Consider the following 25,835-nt stretch of genomic DNA (forward strand, 5'->3'; position numbering starts at 1 on the left):
GAAGAATGTGAGGTTTTGGGGTTTTTTTTTTGTTTTTTTTTAATCTCTGCAACTGTGTTGTCGGGGCTTCTGTCTAAAGATTTCCAGTACCTTCCTTTCAAGATTGCCCTAATCCAATTCAGTGTTTGGCTATTGTCATCTCTTTTAGCAATCAGATGATGGGCAGGGCATATGCCAAAACCAAAATAACTTGCTGGATTTCTAAGAAGTATTTCTGGCTAAACAGCAAAGAAGGTTGTTGCTCTGAGCCCCTTTTTGTTCAGATGTAACATATTTAGAAGATTGTTTGTTCTTTCCAGGTAGTAATGCTTGTGGAGTGAACAATGGAGGCTGCACTCACCTCTGCTTTGCCAGGGCTTCTGACTTTGTCTGTGCGTGTCCGGATGAGCCAGATGGGCGGCCCTGTTCTACGAGTGAGTTTACTGAGTGTCAATTGGGTAGTAGCCTCCATAAGTGAGCCACTGCTGCTGCTTATGCAGTGGCAACCAGAGCAGATGTGGCTCTCCAGTGTGTAGATCTTATGCAGTCATATATTGGAACTGAGGCCAGTGGTTGGGAGTAAGCCTCTTTGTCCTTTCTGCTGACAGACTGGGTTTGAGGTGGGAAGGCTGCTCATATAAGCTATAGAGAGTTTTGGAAATGGCCTATCAGACTTGTTTATCTGTCCCACAAAGTTGGAGTCCTGCTTATTTTTCTCTCTTGTTCTAGTTCCTGGTGTGGTGCCCCCTGGTCCAGAACCAACCAGTGTAAGTGAGAGAAGTCAAACACCACCTGGCAGACTAGGTACTTCAACAACCAAGCCTCTCACATCTCTGGAAACAGTGGAAGGAAAGTAAGTGTTCTTGTTCCCTTGGAATTGGGGTGGGAAAGTCCCAGCTTTTCCAAGGTTCTACATGAAAGCCCCCTCTGGTTACAATCATCCATATATATCTATCCCTAGCCAAAACAGGATATTCCAGCTCCTGATTTCACATTCTTAATGAATGAAACTATTATGACAAAGATGCAGTTGAGACGGCAAAGAGCCATTGTTGAGATGGCAAGAAACAGCTGGAGATCCTTTCTGTCCGTGTTGTTGAAATATGTGTGTGGGCTGACTGTACTGAAGTGTTAAAATCCACCTTTAGCTGATGTGTCATAACTTGATTGATTTTTGAATCTCCTAATTTTGAGAACCTATTTCTGAGAGGAGGACAGAGGAGTCTGTTGCTTCAATTCACTGAAACATCTCAGACTAGACCCACATGGCTGAGGAAATGGTTTTGCCCTGGGAAGGGGATAGCTTGCTTGGGGCAGAACAGAATCTTTGCAGCTCTAACATTTAATTTACAGTGCAAGTAGTTAAGAGACTCTTTTCTGCTAATTCCCTACAGCCTGCTATTTATACAGCTCAGCAAAAGAGTGGTTCTATAGTATATGGTTGAGTTATTTGCAGAGCAAAACTTGCACTTTGTTGAGTATGATTTATTGGACAGAAATGTCTTCATGCTGACTCTGAGACATTTTGATTTTTGCTTCAGCACTAATGCTGAAATTTGTTTCCTGGAAGATATGAGTACATCTGTGTACCTGAGAGGCAAATCTAGAATGAATTGGATATAAAGATACTGCTAACCAATAATTGATATATCCGTGCACACCACCTGTATGTATAGTTGTCTCTTCTCTGGATGCAGAATACTGAGAAAGAAAAAGGAAGACCTGTGTTTTTTAACTGGAAAGGGAAGGTGCTAGCCCATTCCATCCTGTTTTTTGAGACCTTTGTTACTGTCGATTCTACTTCTAGTAAATAACTGTCCTTTTGTCATTCAGCTGCTCTGACAAAGATGCCAGGCAAGGCTTGTGTACTCGTGCCAACGAGGCGGTGTTGGCCACCATGGGTGAGTTGCTTTTCTTTAACTCTTCTCCACCAGAGTTGTTCCTCCAGATGTGCTCAGGCATTCCAGTCCATAGGTCTGAAACTGAAATTTCTGAAATTCAGACTTAAATTACTCCAATGCCCTCTGAGTAGAGCAAAATGCCTCTGTAGACATTCATTAACCTAGATAGGGACTTTTCCAAGTGACTCCTTGGTCTGAAGAATTGATCTGTTTTCTTTCATCCTATACCTCATCCACTGGGCTCTTCCCATTAATAGTACTCTATTTCACTGTCCCCTTTGTGTTTAGTTGAAGGTGGTTGACTGTAGTAATTGCTTCCCAATGCAGGAGTAACCTGTCAGCAAGTAACCTGTCATGTAACTCCTCCATTACAACCCCATTACAAAGATCTTGACACTTATTGATTTGCTGGGGCCTGGGTGGGAGGAAAGTTGACCATATGTTTGTTTCATATGAAGCCAAAGAAAACCCTTTGCTAAACATTAATGTGCTGATGTTTTAGTTTACATACTTCTGTATGGGTAAAGCCCCAGCATCAGGCATTACACCAAGGTCAGTATTATCCAGTGAAATATAAAAGTACATAAATTACCCTTGATATTCACTTTCAGGAGAAGGACTGCATGTCAGCTACATTATTGGAGGTCTTCTCAGCATCTTGTTTATTTTGCTGCTTATCGCTGCTTTAATTATATACAGGTAAGTGATCTTTTTTTCCTCTTCTGCCCAATTGTAAACTCTTGCATTGTAGAAGAAAGTCTCTGAAAGCACTAAATCTTTCTTTATTTTCATTTACAGTCCTTTTTTCCTTCATTGGAAGGAGTGCTTGATGATTTTATTTGCAAGGTTTTAGTCCTGTGCCTCTAAAGTGTTTGCAATGCAGTTCTACTATTTGAAACCTTATTGGCTGAATTTTCTGCAGAGAGCTTATGAGTTATGGACAGGAATGTGAGATAATTCATATCTCAGTAAATGTATGAGCTCATGTGCTTTCTGACAGATAACTTCACCAGTTACTGCCATGATAGCTTTTGTGATTACATGGCAGTGCCTTGCTGTACTGCTAGCTAGTAAATGGACTCATAGCTGAAGAGCCAGGTGAAGCCAGAATTCTCTCTTTGGAGGACAGTGGAGATGGCTGAAGCCATTCACTTGCTGAGCACTCAGGAACTTTGGATCCTGGCAGTGGGTTCCTGTGACTTTTCTGACAGCTCTCTCCCTCTAGGCATAATAAGTCCAAGTTTACGGACCCTGGCTTGGGGAACCTAACCTACAGTAATCCTTCATATCGGACATCTACCCAGGAGGTGAAGATTGAATCCATTCCCAAACCAACCATGTACAACCAGCTGTGCTACAAGAAGGAGGTAAGAACTGCTGCTAAGACATGGAAGCCCAGCCCAAGCTGCTGTTGAGTATCACAGGCCTCACTAGGTGGAAGGATTGCAACTTGTGAGCATTTACCTATAGGACACAGAAGGACAGCTTCAGTGTATTGCTCAGACTGCTATGGACATCAGCCAGCAACACTTCTTCACTAGTGAGCTGTAGTGAATTTGACCTGTCTTTAGTTCTCTGCTTCTTACCCACTCCCACAGTGTCTTGTATTTCATTTGCATTGAGTGCTGGCCCTCGAAAGTGCATGAGCCAATTGAAATTATCTTCCTTGGATACAGGTCCTGGTTAGTGACTTGCACCAAGGTTGCTTTGGACAATCACCAGGGGAACCAGGCAGCCAGAAGGGATTTGGTAACAAGAAAATGGCTCCTGGCTGTGCACAGCCTGAAAAGGGTGGGATAGGGGAAAAAAATAGAGCCCTTATTAAATAGAGCATTTTAAAGGCCCTTCAGAGGTCCGTACTTTGTGCCACATGATGGAGAGAGTTTAATATGATATCTTGCAGCACTTAGTTTCTCATCTCTTTTCTCCTCAGAAGCTTTCTTATCACTCAGATAGCTTCTCATCTTCCCTGTTCTGATTTCCGTCCACATCCTCACGTCAGGTATCACTGCTCTGTGTGTTTGATCCTGCCTCCCTCACTCAAGCTCTGTTGTGTGGCTCAAGCGCTGTCTGTACTAATTGCTCTTTCTTGGTTTCCTCCCCTGCTTTTATGTCCTTAAACTAGCTCTACTGTCTGTCAGGAACATGCAAGTAATTTTCTGTGGCAGATTGTTTGGTCTGGGCTTTGGCTACTCATACTCACTGATATTTTGAACAGGCAGCTTCTGTTAGGACAGTTTGTGATTATCTGTTAGATTACTTGGTTCCTCTGGCAGGGATCACAGACTTACACAGGGGAAAGTTCTCCCTTACTGTTTTTCAAAGGTACTATCCAATAGATTCCCCAAATCTTCAAGCCATTTTAGCTTTATCTATTAAGGATAAGCCAGGATTATTTATCTGGGAATCTAAATGCTTTCCATTTTCCCTTAATTCTGATGCTCCTTGATATACTCAGATGTATATTTCCCCACTTTCTCCTCAGGGATAGATCAAGTGCTCCTTATTTCACAGTGAGCCAAGTTAGATTTCACTATTTTAATCTCAGTGTGGTCCCTTTTGCCTCTGATAATTTTTGTTGATTCCCTATAATCTCCTTCCCCTCTGCTGCTGTGAGACTTGGACTCAACAGTGGTATTCCAGCTATGAGAGGTGAATCTAGAATGACTCAGATGTAAAGATTTGCAAACCTTGAACTGATCTCCTGTCTACTTTTACCATGAGCTTTTCTGTCTGTTTCTGCTTCCCATTTTGTTTGGTGGGGTTTTTTTCCTTCCTTTTTAGGTTCAGTGTTCTTACTTTCTTCTGTCAGGGAATATGTACAGTTGAATGAGAAGAGCAGCCTCATCCTCATTCTGCTTCCACAACTGAAGAATCAGGGAGTTTGGAATGAGAGCCCTTGCAGGGAGGACTCATCTGGGGGTGGTAAAGAACTAAAGGAAGCTTAAAATGGGTTCTGTCATTGTGGCAGTTAAAGCCAGTGGCTGTTTACATGGAGGTCCAGCTCTTTGTCTGCTTCCCTGTCGTTATTCCAGCTCTGCATTGCTCTTTGCCATAGTTTTCCATAGACGTATTTTTTTCATTCATCTGTCTTCTCCCTAGACTGGTCCTGACCACAGCTACACTAAGGAGAAGATCAAGATTGTGGAGGGAATATGCCTTTTGTCCAGTGACGATTCTGAATGGGATGACCTGAAGCAGATTCGGAGCTCCCGCGGAGGGATCCTCCGGGACCATGTCTGCATGAAGACAGATACAGTCTCTATCCAGGCTAGTTCTGGGTCACTGGATGACACCGAAACGGAGCAGCTGCTACAGGAAGAACAGTCTGAATGCAGCAGTGTTAACACAGCAGCAGCCACTCCTGAGCGGCGGGGCTCACTCCCAGACACAGGCTGGAAACACCAACGCAAGCCCTCCACAGAGAGTGAGGTCTAAAGTACACATGACTTTGGGAACAGTCATACCCGCCCTACCCTCTGCTCTGCACAGAAAAGACAGACTCTGCCTGCCTGGCGAGGAGGGGCACAGAGAACAGCCTCTCTTGCAAGGGGCCTGAGACTGAGACTGCCTTTCAGCATGGCACCTGGGCAGCTGTGTTGTTGTGTCTGGAGAAGGAGGATGGGTGGGTTGGTTGGAACCCAGAAACCCTTTTGACTCATTTTCACTGTCTGTGGTTTATTTATATGTTCCCTTTTCCTGGAAGTTGCCGCATTAACTTTTGCAGTGACTCGTCTGGCCTGAATCTGGTTCAGTGTCTGTTCCCTGGCAACCTGCAAGTCCTGTGCCATCCAGCTCACGGTCAATGCCCATGAAGAGAGCAGAGCTGTCTCATTGCTGGCTCCTGGTCACAGAAGTACCCCTAGTTATTCCAGCACTAGCAGCACTCTTTGAGGCTTTGTGTTGAGGGGTCTCTGACATGAGAGAGGTCTTTTATAGATGGGATATACTTTGGGGCTCAAGAGGACACTGATACAGCATCAGGTCACCTTGTAAAGGCATAAAGAGGAGATAACCACAGCTGCCGAGACTCACTTCATGAGAGCATCACTGCTTACTTTCATATCTGCTACTAAAAACTTTAAGGAATGCTCAGATGGGAGCACTGTGTCTGTTGCTGGCAGTGGACACTGCTCCTGTTCTCCCCTTTCCCATTAAAACATGTTTCTACTCTGGAAAAACAAGAGTCAGCAAATGCCCCTTTCAGAACTGTTCCTGTGGGTACTGGAGTCTGAGTGCTGGACTTGAGACAAGAAGAAATTGGTATTTTACTTAGCTCTACAGGGCTAATGGGGGGAAATGGGTCTCAGCAAGACCTAAATTTTACTGATCTTTGCATAACTGATACATAAAAAATGAAAAAGAAAATTTGCTAGGTCCCCACTAGTTCCAATTCTGTAAGGTCCCAATTATTTTGGCCTTTAGGACCCTTGATTACCATAATAAGGGAAAAGAGATAATTCCTAGGTCAAGTCTTTCCCAGGGGAATGCTCAGTGCTGACGGTTGGGAACTGCTTTATTACTAGGCTGAGCCCATTTGACCTAGAATGGGAGACAGTAATCAGGGAGCTGCAAAGGCCATTCTAAGTAGTTGTTTATCAGACAGAATTGCACTTTAAATTCTTCTGTTTCCACTAAATAGCTCTCATTGCCAAATAATTTTTCCCATCAGCTGCATGAGCTTCAGTTCTCTCGCCTCCAAGACTCTTACCCTTTAGGGAATGTCATCCTACCCTTGCAGCCAAAAGCCAGCAGCATTTGGAGCTGGGTCTTGCATGCTCCCAAGGACTATTGCCACCTCTTCATACTCTCTTGTCATCTGTTTGTTCAAAAAGAAAAAAGAGAAAATATTGCTTGACACTTTTCCAAAAACAAAATTTATATTAACCCCTCAAATCATATGGTAAAATATTAAGCATTAAGCCAGATCCTTGGAAGCAGAACTTCCCAGTGAAGAATTTCTCACTGCAAACTTTGTAACCTCTTTTATCACATGGGAAGAGGTCAAGTACATTCCCATCCATGGTGTAAAGAGAACAAAACATACACTGGGGTATGGTTCAGAGGTAGGGGGAGGGTACAACTCCCATGCAATATTTTTTTCAGCTGATTAAAAAGAAGAATCATCCTACTCTGCTTGAACCTTGTTTATATGCTAACAGTCCTGCTACCCCTGAAAAACACCACAGTTGCCAATAGTTTGCCTGTACTTTTCACAGTAGAGGTAGCTTTGTAGATAGGGGAAGATTGCAGCTTCGACCTGGCTAGGTGGCTTGAGACTCTGTCCCTAACTGCACCATTGGGCTGACTGGTGTATATTCCTGTGGAAAATGAACTGGAGCTAAGGCTTGGATTTCCCTGTGTAATGTGGGACTCTTCCCTACTCCCAGAGGGATTTTTTTTTTAATTAGATTTTTATTTAATTATTTATTTGTTTGACTCCAGCCTTGGAAGCATTGATTTTGTTGGGCAGAGGCACTTTTGGATTGAGGTGTGGACTTGACTGGTCTCTGAGAAAGGAGTGCATATCACTGACACGGACGCTGCCCATCTAAGCCACTTCACGCAGGGACAACACCAGAGGACTCAAGCATAAGCAGAAGAATCAAATCATGAGCAGAAACCATGTATAGGGACAGGGGCATCAGGGCTGGGAGTGGGGACATGGGGAAGGAAGGCTCTGACCTGTAGGACCTCAGGGTTTCTTTGGGTTTTGGAATGGGTTGTTTTTTTTTTCTCCCAGTAGCTTATATGACCATGCACCAAAATCCTGAGGTGGGACAGGGGTGAAGGGAAACATCTGCCCAGACCTGTTCTTAAGATTAAGTCAGCCTGTCAAAGTAACTGCTGTCCAAGTCACAGGTGTGGAAGGGAAGGGAAGAACACAGTCAGTCTTCTCAACAACTCATGGTGTTTGTGAACTCCACCTTGATCAATGTTCTCTGCTGCTTCTTAGGAGAGACCCTGCACACTCCAGCCTAACAACCTTTCATGACTGCTCTCTGCTCCCTTCCTCAAATGATTATGGTGAAAAGGAACAATAAAATGTCACACAGCCTCCTCTACCAGAGAGGTGGGCAGAAATTCGTGTCTTTTTTCTAGAGACAGCCCCAGTGAGATGCTGCCTTGGGGATGCATCATGGTTCCCATTCCGGGGAAGAGAAGACCCTCGTTGCACTTAGGATGTTAAGAATGTAGAAAGGCTACTGGAGGATGATCTCTTGAGCACTGATTTACTATGTAAAAAGCAAACCTCTCTCCTGTCTGTCCTGAGCTAACGTCAGTGATTTCCGCGTGTTCCTGTGTAATGGTTTTAACGTTACTCACTGGAGACATTGGATTTTCTGGAGTTATTTAACCACTGTGTTCAATATTTTAGGGGTTGATGATAATTTAATATAAATTTAGCTTTTCTTAACCACTCTGCCTGGCTTTTGGTTGTGAATCATGCATGTTCTTTGGACTCTCCTTTGAATGAGGAACTCCCAAACCTGTCAGACAGGACCTCAACTTTGCTTTATTTGAGAGGAGCAAGAAGACAGGAAGAGATTTGGGTTCGTAGAAACCTGATTGTAGCACACACTGTACCCCTTTGATTTTGAATCAAGGGCCCAATATCTACAGTCACTTCTGCAGATTCTTTCACACACATAATACCTCTCACTCTGCCCCACCTTGCATTTTCACCCCCTCTTTAACATGGGAACAGCAGAAGGGGCTGTTCATATTAGGACTGTAGAGTTCTCAAGCCTCTGCCGAGCGGAAAATAAAGTTCTGAAGAAGAGCTGGTTTTTCTTTCTGCAGGGGGTTTTGTTTAAGCTTCTGTTGGCTTTTATTTATAACCAAGAGTTTAAATAGTGCCAAAGGCTGAGTAATGAATGAAACATCCATTAATAACTGACACTACAGTACTGATGCTAGTCTTGTAACACATTCTGTCCCTTTCTGATGAAAGAACTACCTAAAACATTTAAAACAACTGTATTTCTGCTCATTTCACAATTGAAGCACTGTGTAGAAGCCATTTCAATCAGGTCATGAAAAAATTGCCTCTCTTCCAAAAAACTGATGGTGCTCACATGGCACGGTGGGGAGAGGGCAGTGTAAGATTAATTGCAGTTGTGTGCATGGCATTCTGGCATCCCTTGTCTTCGATTCTGATTACCCATAAAAAATTTCCTTCAATTTTTAAAGCTGAAGTGAAGGATCAAACGAGAGAAAACACACTGTGCTCCAAAACCAGTTCACAGAATGGGTCGGGGTGGAGAGGACACTGTGGGTCACCTGAGCCAACCTCCCTGATCAAGCAGGGTCACTCCAGAGCACATGGCACAGGACAGTGTCCAGACAAATGCTGTGATCTCTAGTGAGGGAGACTCCACAACTTCTCTGGGCCCTTTCCCAGTGCACGGTCAGCCACACAGTAAAGAAGTTCCTCCTATTCCTGTGGAATTTTCTGTGCATCAGTTTCTGCCCGTTTCCTCTTGTCTTATTGCTGGGCACCACGGAGCAGAGCCTTCTGACACCTCTTCAGATACTGACAGACATTGGTGAGGTCCCCTCTCAGTCGTTTCTTGAGTTGCTGCTTTACAAACTCACTGACCATAAAGACAGGGCCCATTGCTCTGTAACAGGATCTTCTCTAGAGCCGAATCCATCAGCTGCGACATGCTTTAGCCCTTTGCCGGCGGGTCCCGCGGTCTGAGCCGGCTGCCTTAGGACCTGCGCCTCTCGCCAGGCGCTGCTCCGGCCGTAGAGGGCCCGGCGGCCCCCTCCTGCATCCCCCATGGGGACACGGCGGCGGCCGAGAGGGCGGACGGGCGCGTCTCGGTAGCAGCCGAGCGGGGGGCGCGCGGTGCCGCTGGAGCGGCCCGCGGCGGTGCGCGCTCCCGATGGCCCCGCCGCTGGTTCGGGAGCGCGCGGAGAGCACGCGCTGCGGCTGCCGGATTCAAACGGGCCAATGAGAGGCGCGGGCGCGAGCGCGGGCGGGGCCGGCAGCGGCCAATGGGCGCGGCGGACACTGGGAGGTGCGGGCGGTGCTGGCGATTTCAAACCCCGCCGAGCAGCCGCCGGACCGTCGCCGGCCCGACCCGCCGGGCCCAGGTGAGACCCGCCGGCCTTGTCCCTGCCCCGGTGAGCTGCGGCCCCTTCGCCGTCGGCTCTCCGCGCCCGTGGGAGGGTGGCTAGGCCTGCCTCCGCCGCCAGGCCCGAGCCTCCCCGTTTCTCCCGGGAACCGTGTGGAGGCGTAGTCCCAGCGGTGCGACATCTCCCCGCGGGGATGGCCCGGGCCCGCGGGCTGCGGCGGCATCCGTCCGCAGAGCCCGGCGGCGTGAGGATTGCGGCTGGTAGCAGAGAGAGGCCGCGGCCTGTACCGCGCCGCGCCGCGGAGGTGCAGCTCGCTCAGCCGCCCGCCAGCCGGGGGGCGATGGGGCCGCTGGGAGCCGCAGGCTCGGCCGCCTCCGTCCGTTGTGGGCCTGGGGCTGCTGCTGGGCGCCCTCCGTGGGAGGCGGCCGGGATGGTGGGCCTGGGAGCCGCCGGGGGAACGGGGCACTTCTGTCCCTGAGGCTGCGTGCAGGATCGGTTCCCCCTCTAGAATGTCCTTAGCAAAGCGTTCTCTGGGGTAATTGTAGTTCTAGAACTACAACTGGCGTGAGCTCATCTTTTATTTCTGCAGCTCTGTTGTTGGGTGCGAGTGTTAAGATTGCCAGAGCCCCTCCAGGAGGTGCTTCCTGTTGAATCCTCTCTAGTATATGCGAAGAAGAGCTGGATAGAAGTGTGTGTCCCATGCTTCTGCACGCACACTTTTCCTGCATTTCATTTGATTTTGTTTCTGAAACAGGTAGTCCTGTGATTCTTCCAAAGACAGTACTTTTCAGGTTGTTGTGCAGAGTATTTTTCTCCTGAATCTAGAAGTTTTGGGTTGGAAGACAGACTGAGGAATGACACCTCTGTGTGCCTTAAGCAAATCAGAATTCTGTTCTAAGAATAAAAAAAAAATTAAAAATCATATGTGCTACAGTTTTCTAACTGATTTGTGTTTGCTGTGTGTGATCTATCTGGTTATTCTGCAGTTTTTACTTTTTGCTGATTTTAGTGTTTGATTTACTGCTGAACTGCAGTGCAGTTCAAGTTGCCTTGTACAGGTGAGAAGGGGATGAGTAGTTGTCGGGATGTTGAGCTACCAGCAATGGGAGCCCTTCCTAATGTATTACTCTTGTATCAACTGAAGTGTTGCTGTAGGCTTTCAGTGAATCTAGTAGTTTGAAACTGTAAAGCTGCTAAGTTCAGAATCCATAGAGTCTTGAATATTGGCATATTCTAAAGGTGTACTCACAAAAGTCTGTTATTAAAACTTTGAGAAAGGTTCACCTCAGAAAGTAGAATGATTGAGTGCAAATTGCCTGTATAGTTTTGACTCTAGTGTCTAACATCAGATCAGTTGTTTGTACAAAATTTAGAATTTGGTTTGGTTTTCTTGCCTCAGGCTTGGCCTTTCTTTAAACTTCGCTGTTTTGGTAGCTTCCCTTCATATTGAACTTTCTGATTCACCGTTTGGTTTTTTTCCTACTTCAAGAATTGTGGTAGGGCTAAGCCTTATAAGCAACATTGGGAGAGTGATATATCAAAGCAGAATCGCTGGCAAATGGCCTTCAGGTACAACAGACTGTTTCTGAACAAATGGTTGCAGATGTATTGAAATTCTCAAAAACACAAAGTTGGGTACGTTAATTAGGTGACCTGCTATAGGAGAAATTATGTGACAACTTCACAAAAAGAAATTTGAATTTTAGAAGTATGGGGGTTATTCAGACTGCTTTAGATCTATATTGATGGAAGGTTCCTCCCTTGGTGTTGTAATGTGAAAAAGGGAATGCATGGTGATGGAACATGATTCCTGGTTCTTGTACACATAGGACTTGTATTTTGTCAGACTTAACTTTCATGCTGGCTCTGGTCCTTCCCCTTGTATGGGTCAGTTATGTAAGCTGGGCCTCTGCCTCTGAAAACTTAGTTTGCCACGGTGGGTCTGTGCTCTCATACCAAAGTCTGCTAAAATGGGAAGATCTTGTTCCTATTTAATAGTCGATGCAGGAAACCTGAATTTCAGTGTAATGTTATAAATGGTTTCACTCAGTGTGTTTGGTGATAAATATACAGCAGAAAAGCACTTAGCATGTTGTATGCTTCTTCAGTCAATCGTTTTGGGGTTTTTTTTGCTACCCAGTTGTCATCTGCAAATGCAGCACTTCTGTTTGCCTCTTCTTATATATGACTAAAGCACATCTTAAACAGTACATCCAATTAGAAACTGCTCTGAATATTTTGTGGAGTAGAAATAACTATCTTAATTATCTAATTTGGAGGATTTTGTTGTGAAGGATGCGTGACTGGAAGGACACTTGAAAGATGTAAGTGCTTGCAAACCTTTAATTAAGGTTTTCAAAGTCAGGGTCAGTGTTCATCTGGTTCTCTTTTTTCCCATTCCTACCTCTCCTCTGTTTCCCATTACCAGCAGCTGTCCTTATATGGTTTATAAAAGAAATATATAAACTTGTATTGCTAATTTGTTTGTAAACTATTTAATGTAAGTGGTTTGTCAAGTCTGCCGTAATAGGATGGCATTAAAGCCATTTGCATCTGTAGCAGAATGGTTGGTTCAAGACAACATAGTCCAAGACTAATATGGTGTAGCTTTGCTGATGCTTTGTTGTAGACTGTTCCCAGTGGTTCATGTTATATGGGTGGAGTTCTGAAGTGACATTGAAAAGCCTTGTACCCTTTTGTTTAAACTAACTATTGCCTTGCACCGGGCAGTGTTGCTCTGGCTTGTTTGAATAAAGTGTCTCTTGACCTGAGCACTTGTACATTGTCTGGAGTTGTCTCTGACAGCTCGGTTGCTGCCAATGTCAGATGTTGAAAAGCAGAAGCTGCTGTGCGTGTTTGTGCCGTTCTGCTGCAGGGGTAGAGTGAGGTGGTAGGAAAAGTTACTTGGGCAATTCAGTGGGAAGCATGGCTGGTGCTAGCGGTGCCTGGAAAAGGCATCTTTATTCAGCTAGCTAGAAAGATGGCCGGAGAAATACAGCCTTACATCACATGGCTTGATGCTCTTCTGAGGAGGAAGCAAGTGACACCCAGTTACCACCATACCAGCTTCTTCAGTTGCTATTGTCGCTATAGAAAAGGCATCTCAAAATGTCAGACGATGGGTTAGAGAGATTGCTGATGAATCAGCTCCACCAGAGCGCTGTCATTACACATCTTGCAGCAGCATGAAATGCGGGGATGGTATGGTGCCAGGCTCTTCGTTCGTACCTCCTTTGAAGGCACTGTTTCTCCTTCCCCACGGCTGGCCTTGTTCCTGCTGTCGGGTTTCAGAACCGCTCCCTCCTTCAGTTAGGGATTGCTGGATGATTGGTGGCCTGGGATAATGTCTGCTGCATGCTGGGTTATGACCGCAGCTCCCTCTGTTAGAGCAGTAATTGTTCTGACGGGCATGGGCGTTCGGGGTATGACTCATGAGGCCAGCAGGCCTGGCGGGCCAAGCTGCTCGCTGGTCGCCGGCCCGGCGGCCCCTTCTTTGCCGAGAGGCGGCACCGCGGCCGCCGGCAGGGCCGAGCAGCGCCTGCTGCCTCTCGCCCGGCCCCGCGGGGGCGGCTCGGCGGCGGCGTGAAGGGAGCGCGATGTGCCCGGGGCTGCTGCGGGGTCAGCGCGGCGGGGCCGCCGCTCCCCTGCCCTGCCCTGCCCGCCTTTGTCTGGCCCCGGCGCGGGCCGGCTCCCGCCCAGGTGCGGCCGCGGCGCCCCGAGCCCCGCCCGCGGCGGGGAGGGGCTCGTCCCGGCCCGCCCGCGGTTCCCGCCCGCTGCTGCCGGGAGCCGGCCCGGAGCTGTCAGGGTGAGTGTCCGGCCAGGCCCGGCCGAGCCGCGGGCGGTGCGCGGCGGCGCTGCCAGGGCCCGGCCGTGGGGCGGGGGCGGCGGGCACAGACAATGCCGGGCGGGCGGCCTGCTCGCCGTGCCCGGCCGCGGCCTGCGGCCACACGCCCGCGGAGTGGGAAACGCCGCCGGGCTGCGGGGACGCCTCGGGGGCTGCGGGCAGACGTGGAGGGGGTGTTCTTCTGGAAGGTGCTGGGGATGGCGGGGGCGCCGCTAGTTGCAGAAGGAAGCCGTGCTGGAGGGAGCTTCCCTTGGAGAAGGAGGGAGCTAGTGATGTCTCCGGGGGAGCCTTCCTTCATCAGCAGTTCCGGCCGTCCTTTTAAAGAAAATCACATGGGCCTTTTCATGCCTGAGCTCCGTAAAACCTCTTGAGGGGTGGGGGCCTTTGCAGCTTACAAGCACAGTCCCACTGACATCTTTCACTCCCAACTGTCCACCCTTAGAATTATGTCAGTACATGCCTATGCACTTGCCCGTGTGTTGCCCTTTTCCCTTTTGCCCTTCTCTCCTCCCTAAGACTGGCTTCACTCCAGGTTTACCCATGCAGTTACAAATTGCTTTTGGTCTTAGCTGTAACAAACACAAGGTCAGTTTATTTTGCATTGTCTCTGTTTTATATGAATGGAAAAGAATGGCCCTGGTTATTTTCAGAGGCCATGTATTAAAATGTGTTTTTCCAGAAAAATTAAGTATTTGTATATCTTACCAGTAACTTGTCATTTGTGCTATTAAAATTTCACTGTGGTGAGTTAGGGCATGCAAATTAAAGCAGGCAAGAGAGAATTTAATGCTGTTTGCTCTTTAATGCAATTTAGCGTACATTTCTCCTTTTTCTTTTTGTTATTCTGAGGTCTTTCTAATTTCTCATTGGGAGTCTTTGTATCTTGCAACTTATAATTCATCTGTCAACTGAAAATGCCAGCCTTTAAAATTCTATTAAATTTTTATTGCCTACTGTATTATGATTTCTTGGGTCTTCACCATTTTTTCAGAGCCACTTTATGTTGTGTCTAAGGGGAAGGTTTGACTGGCAAATAAAAAAAAAAACCGCGTGTGACTAAACTTCTAAGAAAGTGAAACTTTGTCCTTTCAGAGCCAAAGAGCAAATGGACCCAAAACTGCCATTAAACAAAAAGACCAAACAATTCCTTCTGCTGAGAAAACTGTGGCTGTACTACCAGAGATCTGCCTGCCAAGAAGTATAGTTTTATCTGAAATGTGACATCCAATTATATGCACTCCAAATTTATGTCCTATTGTATAGGAACATTTCAAACAGATTTTTTCCTTTAAAAATACCTGTCTTGATTTCTCTGAACTTACTCTTGAGTAATGCTTTTGAGGACCTCTCAAAATATGAAAATATTTGATGGTGTTCTTGTGCAACTGTAATATTCAATATGTGAAAGTGAGTAGGGAGAGGTAGACAATCAGTATCAATAAACATCTGGTTTTGTTTAGCATTAAATGGCTTCCTAGTTTGCCATTGTACATCTTCTGTAGAAAACAGGCTGGAAGCTGACACTTCACAATAAAATACAGTGATAGATGATGAATGTATGCTTCAAAAGAAATCACATTTTAGAATGTTAATGATGGAAAGACTTTTCCTTAGCTGTACCCCATACTATAAGCTATGATGTTAATGCGATTCAGCTCTGCAAATTGTAGCAGGAAAAGCATTTATTTAGAAGTTGAGTAAGAGCTGTTCAGAGTAGTTCATGGTGAATCCAAACTTTGGATATTTTCATACTTTCTCACCATCTTTTAATGTGTTGATCCATTTGTTTTCCAAATGTATGTATATTTGTTTGGGAATGCTCGCTTTTGTTTTTGAAATTCTTGCATTTGTGCTGCCTTGTAAATGCTTTCCACTCTTGCTGCATTTTGCATGGTCTCCCTTCAAAAGATCCTCTTCTTTCCTTGATGGTCTTCATTTTCTCACTGTTCTGTAATATAAAGCTGCCCTGCCAAGAACTGTCAGGAAAGATTTGTTATTCATCTCCACTCCTGATTTCTTGGGTGACTTGCTTTTGGAAATGTTGCATTGACCACTTTTATGACAAGTGTCTCTCACAAAACCTACTTTGGCAGTTCAGTTGCTTAAGAGGGCTTGTTTTCTGGATTTTACCAAAATGAATGTTTTTTCTGAAATACTTAATTCTGTTTGTTCCAAGTTGTGGCAGTAAAAAAAAAAAAAAAAAATCTATGTAGGTCAACCACTTCATTGCTGCAAATTCACTAGTAATAAGGGAATTTAGCTGTGTTATCATATAATGAGGCCACTTGCTATTTGGTTGTTGAGAAGTAATGACTTGAGGTTTGCATGTCCTTGCAAAGAAGCTTTTAAGAAAAACCTTTTTGTCAAGTGCAGGATACTCTATGATCACACAGAACCCAGTGACTTAATTGAAAAGAGAAACAATAATCTTTTATTCTGTTAAATGCAAGATGCAGACAGTACAAAATCTTGGCATTAGGACAGACGTGAGCAGTGATGAAGCTAGAAAGACTGGATGTTTAAGAAGGAGCTTTCCCTCTGTGACTGTGGAATACTTTCTGAGAAATTGTCTGTTCTAAAGGGATTTGTAAATTTACTGGGGGGTATAATTTTATCGCTATTTTTGGATGGCAGATTCAGTGCAGAAAGTAACTTAACCCATTTTGTAATTGAAGTATCGATTGTAAAAATAGTGGGGGAGCTCTGTTGACCAGACTGAAAAAAAAAATAGGTGAAACACTGTTTCATGGTCATTCAACTCCCTTCCCTATGCCTCTTTTATAGTGTGTGATTTCCCCCAAGTTAAGTACATTGTGATGTGGGAAGGGAATTGCTAGATGCTGTAGTGTATCACTACTGTACAAGCAAGAGGCTGTACTTTGTGGCAGTGAACTGTTGTATATGTGTGTTTTGGTTTAGAGCAAGTCTGGGAGAGAACCCCTAAGGGGGCTCTTGTAGTAAAACAGATTCAATTGGCCCCTCCCCTGAACCGGTCCAGGAGAAACTGCTGCTTTGGAGAAAAGTGGAAAAAAACATTTATTAAACAATAAAACATAAACAATATTAAACAATAAAACTCCTTGCTGTTCTAAAAGAGATGACAAACTGAGAACACTCTGTCCTTGGGTTGCAGCTGAGTTCATTCAGTCTCTGATCAGTCCCTCCGGTGCTGGAAATGTCGCAGGCCAGGCCTGGCCCGTGGACCACAGGTGCAGCTGCCAGCGCTCCCCTGGCTGTTCAGTCCAGAGCAGGTTTCAAGAGGTCCAAAGAAAAAGGAAAAAAACTACAGTCCAGGGAACTTCTTTGCTTCAGCTAGCTAAACTAACTAAAAACAAAAAGAAGCTCTGTTCTGCTGTCTGTCTATCTGCAGACAACACAGTCAGGAGCAGGAATGCGGAGGACTGAGTGCAGTGTCTGAAAACAAACTGTGTGCTTCTTCTCTCCCTCCCTTCACTCTCTGGAACACGTCTTAAAGGTGCAAAACTTATTATTCAGCTTAAAACAGAACGAGATGATTGGGGATAAAAGCATCATATATTGAACTCAGGACAATGTGTAAGGATAAAAATAATTGTAAATCAGTCTGGTAATGGACAAGCCTTTTAAATAGAGTTGGTATTGACTTTAGGGTTTGAACTGAATTGAGGTTCTGATTGAGGACTGCCCTACAGTTAGACTTCTTTCCTTGGCAGAACAGATCTCTGGAGAGAAATAATGTTTCTTTATATTGTTGAGGTAGTAAGTTCATGCTTTTGTCAGTTTTCTAAAAAAACAGTGTAGATGTCTAGTACAGGTGCCAAAATTTTATCCTGGTGTTTCTGTTGCTGGCATGTGTGTTCATGCTTTTTTCCCATTTTTCTTCAGAATAACTCTTATCTTTGTATTGGTTCCTTATGTGTTCTTCAACAAAAAAGTATAAAGAGGCAATAGCTTAAATTAGTTCCAAGTTTCTGATTAAGAATCAGAGCTACCTAATTTTCTCTAAAGTTCATTCTGCTTGTTGTTCACAAGGGTGTATGTGACTTTGGGAAGAGACCACTGCGTCTATTTATGTTGTCTGCATCCACACTGAGGAAGTACTCCATTATTTCTATATTAGTGCATTCAAATGAAGATACTCCTAATGCCAGCTCAGTTTATACTGGCAAAGCTGTCTTTGCTGATGGCACTTGGCTGCAGAGCTAACTCAAGGAATGGGGAATTTTACTGCTGGAAACTGTTTGCTCTAGGGCATGCCTGCATCCATTGCTAGGTGGGCTGTTTGGAAAGCTTTTCATGTGAATTCAGTCTTGTTTCTTGCTTTTGGAGAGAAGTCATTGCCTTTATAGAGTTAGATATGTTTTACCCTCCACTTCTGTATTTGCCATGAGCATCTTATTTTGGGTGTGGGGTGGTGCTTTTTGTGTTGTTTTGGTGTGCATAATTGATTTCTGGGTTTTGGTGGGTTTTTTTGGTTGGCTTTTTAAATAGGTAAAATGCATTGAGTTTGAATCAGGAGTTTGTTGATTTCTGTTTCATTTTGAACTCTCTCAGTAGGCTGAAGGAGGGATAAGAGAACACAAGCAGGAGTTTATTTAAGCAGATGCGTTGCAAAAGGCTGATGGGGTTTGGATGCAGTAACTCACTTGCGCCTTTGACCTTGTATGACTGTTTGGGATTGGCATGGCCTTTGAGTTCTATTCTCATTGTAAATGAGAATAGAATGAGTTCTGTTCTCATTGTAAATTTAATTTAGAGTACCTTTTTTTGTTAATTCCTGACATGGAGGAATGCTGTGACTAGTTTTTTGTTTGTTTTGTTTTGTTTTTGAGTAAGTTGAGCATTAAAAGAGATAGCGGAAGAGAATTAACAGTTCAGTGGAATGGGTTTTAGGTAGGCTCACATCTGAGTACTTCGCTTCTTACATACTGAGCAGATCCTTTCATTCTCAGTGGCTTACAGTTCTTTGGCCCTCCCCCCAAAAAAAGTGTGCTTCTTTAGAAGCTCACTTGTTACCACTGTGCTGATGTCAAGAAAAAATATCCATATTGTTGTTTGTTTTGATGAGAAAGGGAATGAGAAGGAAACACCCTAATAACGCTGGGATGCACTTGTTTATGTATGTAGTCAGCTTGTGTTCTGACATTGACTCTTGTTTTACTGCCATTGGACAAATTAATAGTTTATGCAATTACAGTGAGAACAGTATTAACATCCATAGGAACTTGTAAATATTTAAGGTAATCTTAGTGTAATTTGCTGTGGGGCTGTGTGTATTGGTGACAGGTAGGGGTTTTGGAATTTTTTGTGTTTCTTATGGTTTTTGTTTTTTAATTATTGGGAGGTTGGATTGTTACTTAAGTATCTTCTAACTTATCCAGGAAGGAATTAAAAAGACTGTTTTTACTGTATGCTGTTGCTAGCCTAGTTTTGCTGTCACGTTAGCTGTATGTGTTAGTGTTGTGTTGCTGACAGAAGGCTTTGAAGTACTTACTTATTTAATTTATATGACTGAAAATATGCCCCTAATTCAAGGGATTAATTTTCTACAGACAACCTCTGAGTGAATTAGGTGAAATATTTTGTGGGCCAAAGGCTGAATTTCTGTTAGAAGCATTCTGCTAGTGTTGTGTACTTTATGCCTGTAGTGGTAAATTGTTGTGTATGGCGGGGTTATAGAGTTCTTGGCTTGGTCTGTGCATTCACACTGGTGTGTTGAAATGTGTTACTCCCTCTCTGGTTTGATTTTGTGCTTATAAATAACACTGGGAGCCCTTTCTACTGCTGCTGCTATTTTCATTTTGCTGACCTCTCTGCATCAGACTGGTTGTCTCATTATTTTCTGAGCAGTCAGATTAGTTGTACAGTAAGTCTGAGATGGGCATTGAGCCTAAGATCTCATCTGTCATACCCTTATAGTCAGTGTTCTTGTTTTAGTCTAAAGGAAAGGAAGAAGGGGAAAACCACTACAACTTGAATGACTAAGGATTTAAACCCTCCACGTGGCAAGAAATTGATCTGTTGTTGACAGTTGCTGACGCTGGCTACCTTAGGGCAAAAATGGGTTTTGTTCTTCTTGATAACTCTTCATTTCAGTTGTGCTGTTTATAAAGTTGTTAAAATGACTGTCCTTACACTTGCATCTGATTATTTTTTGACACTGATTCATGGCACCTGTTGCTAAAAGCACGTGTCAGTAAGAGCCAGTTTTTAGTGTTGATGGGAACTCATTTTGGTTTAGTGCCTTAGCTGTAGTACATTCCTCCTCAAGCTTAGGTGAGGTTATATTCCACACGCCTTTTCAGCTTACTAAAAGTTTTACCTATTGAGACTTCTAGTGTGAGAAATACTACAAATTGCACTGCTTTCTAATCTTTAATGGCTTCTGATAATTTTCTAGAGCTAAAAAAATAGTGGTCTGGTCTTCAAAGTATGCATCTAAATATAATTACAATCTCGGATTGCATATTAGCAATAAGATTTGCTACAGAACTGGGGAGTTGTATTGCTTTGGAATTTTGTTGTTGTTTTGGAAATTTTTGTGTGTGTTGTGGTTTTACTTTGGTATGGGCTGTTTTTGGGAGTTTTTTGGGTTTGTTTGGGTTTTTTTGTTTTTTGGGGGGTTTTTTTGTTTTGTTTTGTTTTTTGGTTTTTTTTTTTTTTTTTTTGGTCTTTTTTGTTGGTTGGTTTGGTATTATGCTTTTGTATTTTTAGGTATAAGTATGTATTCACCCAATATTTATTTTTCTGTTTTCTAACTTGTCCTTATCTCCACAGAAATTATTGTAGTTATAGAGAGAACCTGATTTACAATGGGGGACGACAGTGAGTGGATGAAATTGCCCATTGATCAGAAATGTGAACATAAGGTAGGTGATCATGGGTTTGGCTTGCTGCATATCTCTGCTCATGATGATTTTGTAGTGTTTCTGTATATAAATACTTGTAATTGGATAATCTTGACAGCTGCATGGTGTGAGTATTAACAGATCTGAAACTGCATCAGCTCTATCCAACCTAGAGGCTGAATAACCTCTATTAAGCAGATTTTAGTAGCGTTGTATGGCGTAAGCTTGTGTGCTGACAGACAAGTGTACTCATTCACGTGGAGAAATTACTCATCTGTAGCTGAAACTGTGGGCTCCCACCTCCTCACTGGTGTTTGCTAGAACTTATGAAGAGCAGGGGAGAAGACTGGCATCTCTCTGTCCAGATCATTCTTGGCAGGAGAAAAATAAATATTTTGTCCTGTTGCATGTCATTCATATAGACACTGAAGAGAAATCTGCAGGTGCCAGCTTGCTGAGCATACTTTCAAATGTGATTGAAGAGCTTTGTGAGATTGTTAAGGTTGTAATAGCACAAGATTTAAATGTCCAATTTCTGGTTCCAGCTATGGAAAGCCAGATTAAATGGTTATGAAGAAGCCCTTAAGCTCTTCCAGAAGATAGATGATGAAAAGAGTCCTGAATGGTCCAAGTATCTTGGATTGATAAAGAAATTTGTGACCGACTCCAATGCAGTGGCTCAGCTGAAAGGACTGGAAGCAGCGCTTGCTTATGTTGAAAATGCTCATGTAGCTGGGAAGTAAGTAGCCTTTTCTTGCTGCTCTTAGGCTTTTAGGCCAGTTTAATGTGCCTCTCTGAGAAAGGCTGCAGCTGCATGTAAATTATGCAGTGACCACTATCAATTCTGATCTGTACTGTTAAGAGCAGAACTTGCTTTCCAATCTAGAGAACTTGCTGCATGGCAGGCCTTCCTTGTGGATGACCTCCATGTGCATATTAACTTATCACAGCTTGCTTGCAGCATTCTAAAAACTACTGAAGGCACTAGTAAAAATTTCTGAAATAGTGAAAAAATTGAATCTCTCATGTGGTGGTGTAAGTGCTATGAACTGGGATCTCTGTTCTTGTTTTATTGAAAGAGTCTTACCTATACAGGATGAAGCCTTTTTTGTGTAATTCATACATGAAATAAAATATGGTTATGTTTATGTGACATTGCATCCAGCATAACCAATATGAATCTTCATACCTGCCAATTTCTTCACTGGATGTGTTTTAGTACTTGCATGTTGTGTAGCCCATGAAGTAGACTATACTCCTGAGGGTGAAATAAAAGCATGTAACAGGCCAGTTAGTCCACTTTGGTCCACTGACTTTGTGACCTGATGAAATGAATAAAGGTCTTAAGTAAGAACAAATAAACACAAAGAACTTTTGTGTTTATTAAAAAAACACAATAAACACAAAGAACTTTTGTGTTTATTAATTAAAAAACTCTAAAATCCTTGCACACTCCTTGATTTAAAAGTGGTGTCAGTGATTTAGTTTATGTGAAACTTGGAAGTATGTGTGAAATACTGTGCTGGGATTATGTACTGACACACTTAACATATTGCAACATATATAATTCCAGGACATGGCATTTATTTGTGAACCTCATCTAGAGACTGTTAATGCACTCTTGTGAATGTCTACTATTCACTGGTGTAGTCTGATATTAGAATCATATTAACTGTGATTTGTGTTCTTCTATAAAACTAGATGATGAATCCATCCCTTAAAAAGGGTTATTTCCTTCAAGGTTATCTTAGGATGTAGTCCCTTTTATGTGAAGGCTTGTTGGGTCTTAATATGGATTTGGTGCTGTGTGTGTTTTTCCTGTGGTAATGATGTAGAACACTTAAGTCACATAAATGTTCCAAAACTAATACCCTCTCATCTTTCAGGACAACAGGAGAAGTAGCATCAGGAGTTGTAAATAAAGTGTTCAATCAGCCAAAGGCTAGAGCAAAAGAGCTGGGTGAAGATATATGTCTAATGTATATAGAAATTGAGAAAGGAGAGGCAGTACAAGAAGAATTATTAAAGGGTCTGGACAACAAAAACCCAAAAATCATAGTAGCATGTATAGAGACACTGAGGAAAGCACTAAGGTAAGCTTTTAGTTCATGGTGTATTTTGTGATTTTCTTCTTTTTCCTCACTCCAGCAATATGTGGAGTCTAATTTTATTGCTGTCTTTATCAGGCCCTTGTTCCTGTTGAGTAGAATGCATCTTTCCTGAATTGGTATTTTTTGACAGCAGCAGTTGACAACATCATGGGGTTTGTTAGATGTGAGGGTTGTCTATGTTGTACTAGACTCATCTGGATCTCTTTCATTCTTGGTAACTGTTTACCAAACTTCCATTTTCCCAGCCTCTGAGAGAAGGGCAAGATTCCTGTGTCTTGTACCAGACTGTGAAGCTTCACTTCTGAATATCTGTAATAAACTCACTGATGTGAAAACTAAAACATAGTTTCGTTTTTTTGTTTTAGTTTATTTTAAACCACTGTTTTCCTCACTGATGTGAGCATGTTTAATTGGGTACACAGTGTGTATTTTTAGAAGAAAAGGAAAAAAAAAACCAAGCTCATTGCACAGTAAGCTTCTATTGTCCATATAATAATTCCTTTATTGAAAAGGAGAGCTGCTAGTGCTTCCTAAATATCAAATAAAATTTAGAACGATGTAGTAGGCTTCAGTATTAGATTACTTTTTGGTTCCACATGAAGTATGTTTGCTGCCATTGAGTGAAAAATACTGGGGTTTTATGAAATTCTTGTACTTGGTGTATATATAATTTACTGACCATTAGGGTTTTTTTTAAAGAAAACAGAAAATTTTGTAATTAATGGACAGAACACTTCTTTCTGAGTAAAGTAGCTCATGTGCAAACTGTATGACATATGTGGAGAGTGCCTTATGTTATATGTCTTTTAGAGAACTTACTGAGGCATACATAGAGATGATCCTTGTTCAACTGATTTTTTCAGGATTCAGTAATATCAAAATAAAGCTTGGGCTTAACACATTACCTATGCTTCTGCTAAGTGAAACTGCTGTCCTATATTTAAGAATGTTTTAGGTATTTTAATTTGCTTATCTAGTTAAATGTCCTTTTAACAGTGCAGTGTAGTTAGAAACCTGCATAACCTTCCTCAGTATCTTTCAACTAACTACTTCTGTAAAATGTGCCACATATTTTTTTTTCTTTCTTGCAGTATTTTATTATCTTTGTGATGTTGAGATCAAATACGCTTATGCAGCCCTGTAGGCTTAAACTCCATCTTCTGCTTCTGAGCTGTGTTGCTACTTAAATTTTTCTTATGCTTTGGTAGACTTTCTGCATTGATAACAAAATTTTTTTGTGTTGTACCTAGGTGGGTAGCTTGAATGCATTACTAGTTTAATTTCTGGTGTTTTCTGTCTTGTGCTATGGTTTCTATTCTTTCTTGTTGTATTAATTAGATTACATGAATTGGATACAAATAGGTTTGCATAAGCATTTCTCCAAATATGCTCTCTTTTTAAGTCATGATAGAAAAATTGAATTATTGGGCAACTCATTGGTTCATATATTTAAATTGTGTTACTTTCAAGACCTGTTTTGAAGGTTTTTACACTGAGTGTTTTTTAAAATTGATGTGGAAATAAAATGATGTGCACCAGAATTTCTAGAAAGTGAGACATGTAGATTTTAGTCCTTGAGCAGCCTTTTTTGCTAACTTTTTTATGTGGAACTTGAATTGGAGAGAACCATAAGAAAAAGTGTGATTGGTAAAAAGGTTAATTCAAAATTAGGAAGAAATCTTTCTGAATCAAAAAAAAAAATGCTTTTGAGGTGATTTATATATGATACCTTAGTAACTACAGCAGTTAACTTTGCAATGTGTTTGAAAAGAAAGTTCTTGTGTTCTTCTCATTCATCAGTGATTGAAATAGGAAGTTTTGTGTATTAAGTGCAGCAGCACATAGAATCTTCTGTCAAGGAAGGGTGGTTGGCTGAGGAAACTTGTTTTATGTGTTCCTTCAGTGGCACATATTTCAGCACATATGTTTTCTGTGAAGATGACCCAAGCTCACTATAATTATCTGGTCCAACAAGTGGGAAAGTGACTAATGCTTTTACTGCAGCTTGTTTCCAAGGATAGACAAAGGAGATTCTATTCTGATTTTTAAAAAAAGCAAAGTAGGTCATACAAATTTTGGTCTAAGGACAACTTCTTTCTTGCTTCTCTTTTGTCTTTTTTCCCCCCTTGGCAAGGGAGCTGATTTAAACACTGGATTGGATTAAGTACTTTGAAGTAATTTGAGAGGCCTGATTTTGTAATTCCAAGCTGGGTGTGGAGGTTAATTTTGATAGGGCATATATTCTTTAAATTTTATGGCAGCATCTCAAAATAACATCTAGCATAATGGTTTGAGTAAATGACAAAATCGCTAAACATGCACTGGAATACTTTCATAAACTGTTTTTTGAAAAATGAGTTATTTGTGAATTGTTCCCTGTTCACGGACACTGATGCTATTCTGTGTGTTTCACTGTCAGTGAATTTGGTTCAAAGATAATCTCACTGAAGCCAATCATCAAAGTATTGCCAAAGCTTTTTGAATCTCGGGAAAAGGCTGTTCGAGACGAAGCCAAGCTCCTTGCTGTGGAAATTTACCGTTGGATAAGGGATGCTTTGAGACCTCCATTGCAGAACATAAATTCTGTTCAGGTAGGCAGGAAGTATTTCTGTATCCAAAAATTTGATGCTCATCCTCCCTGATTCTGTGATGTTGGGCGTTCTTAAAGCCAAAATTGGAATGTATTTTTTAGCTGCATTTAACTTTACCCAAAATATTGGTCACTCCTAGTCATTTGTAAGGAAATCATAACAGAGTTTGGTTACTCTGAACATACATGAAGTTGTGGGGTGCAGCTTCATATTGGAACTGAGGGTAACAATTGAGCAGTAGAATGTAGCAGAATGGTTGCCTTTACAAAAGACCCTTGCACTGAACATCTTCAAGTCAAAAATTGTTATTCTCAGTTTTCTTTTTTCTGAAGTTTTTTTCTCTGTGCATCCCTTCATACTTATTCTGATGATGCTCAGGATGTGACTGTTTCTGTTCAGGAAGTGGCATTGAATTATGGTAGAATATTTCATCATTTTTAAACTTTACAAATTATGCATGTCCTTTCCTCCTACCCACTTGAGTTAATTATGTTCAG

At 42.7% G+C, this 25,835-nt stretch overlaps 2 protein-coding genes across 6 annotated transcripts in view; both read left to right on the top strand.

Moving 5' to 3' along the window:
• The window catches only part of LRP4 (LDL receptor related protein 4), an 84,477-nt gene extending 76,176 nt beyond the window's left edge, over positions 1–8,301 (top strand). For both annotated transcript variants that reach the window (XM_058807905.1, XM_058807907.1), the window contains exons 33-38: positions 300–413; positions 709–832; positions 1,813–1,880; positions 2,492–2,579; positions 3,106–3,247; positions 4,983–8,301. In XM_058807905.1, coding sequence (XP_058663888.1) covers positions 300–413; positions 709–832; positions 1,813–1,880; positions 2,492–2,579; positions 3,106–3,247; positions 4,983–5,318 — 872 coding nt within the window. In that variant the 3' untranslated portion in view covers positions 5,319–8,301. The remainder of the gene's footprint in view (positions 1–299; positions 414–708; positions 833–1,812; positions 1,881–2,491; positions 2,580–3,105; positions 3,248–4,982) is intronic.
• A 1,644-nt stretch (positions 8,302–9,945) lies between these two features.
• The window catches only part of CKAP5 (cytoskeleton associated protein 5), a 54,139-nt gene continuing 38,249 nt past the window's right edge, over positions 9,946–25,835 (top strand). For all 4 annotated transcript variants that reach the window (XM_058807926.1, XM_058807923.1, XM_058807924.1 and 1 more), the window contains exons 1-5: positions 9,946–9,983; positions 20,566–20,657; positions 21,182–21,375; positions 22,523–22,729; positions 25,167–25,338. In XM_058807926.1, coding sequence (XP_058663909.1) covers positions 20,601–20,657; positions 21,182–21,375; positions 22,523–22,729; positions 25,167–25,338 — 630 coding nt within the window. In that variant the 5' untranslated portion in view covers positions 9,946–9,983; positions 20,566–20,600. The remainder of the gene's footprint in view (positions 9,984–20,565; positions 20,658–21,181; positions 21,376–22,522; positions 22,730–25,166; positions 25,339–25,835) is intronic.

This window comes from Ammospiza caudacuta, chromosome 6 (assembly GCF_027887145.1).
Source record: "Ammospiza caudacuta isolate bAmmCau1 chromosome 6, bAmmCau1.pri, whole genome shotgun sequence".
NCBI lineage: Eukaryota > Metazoa > Chordata > Aves > Passeriformes > Passerellidae > Ammospiza > Ammospiza caudacuta.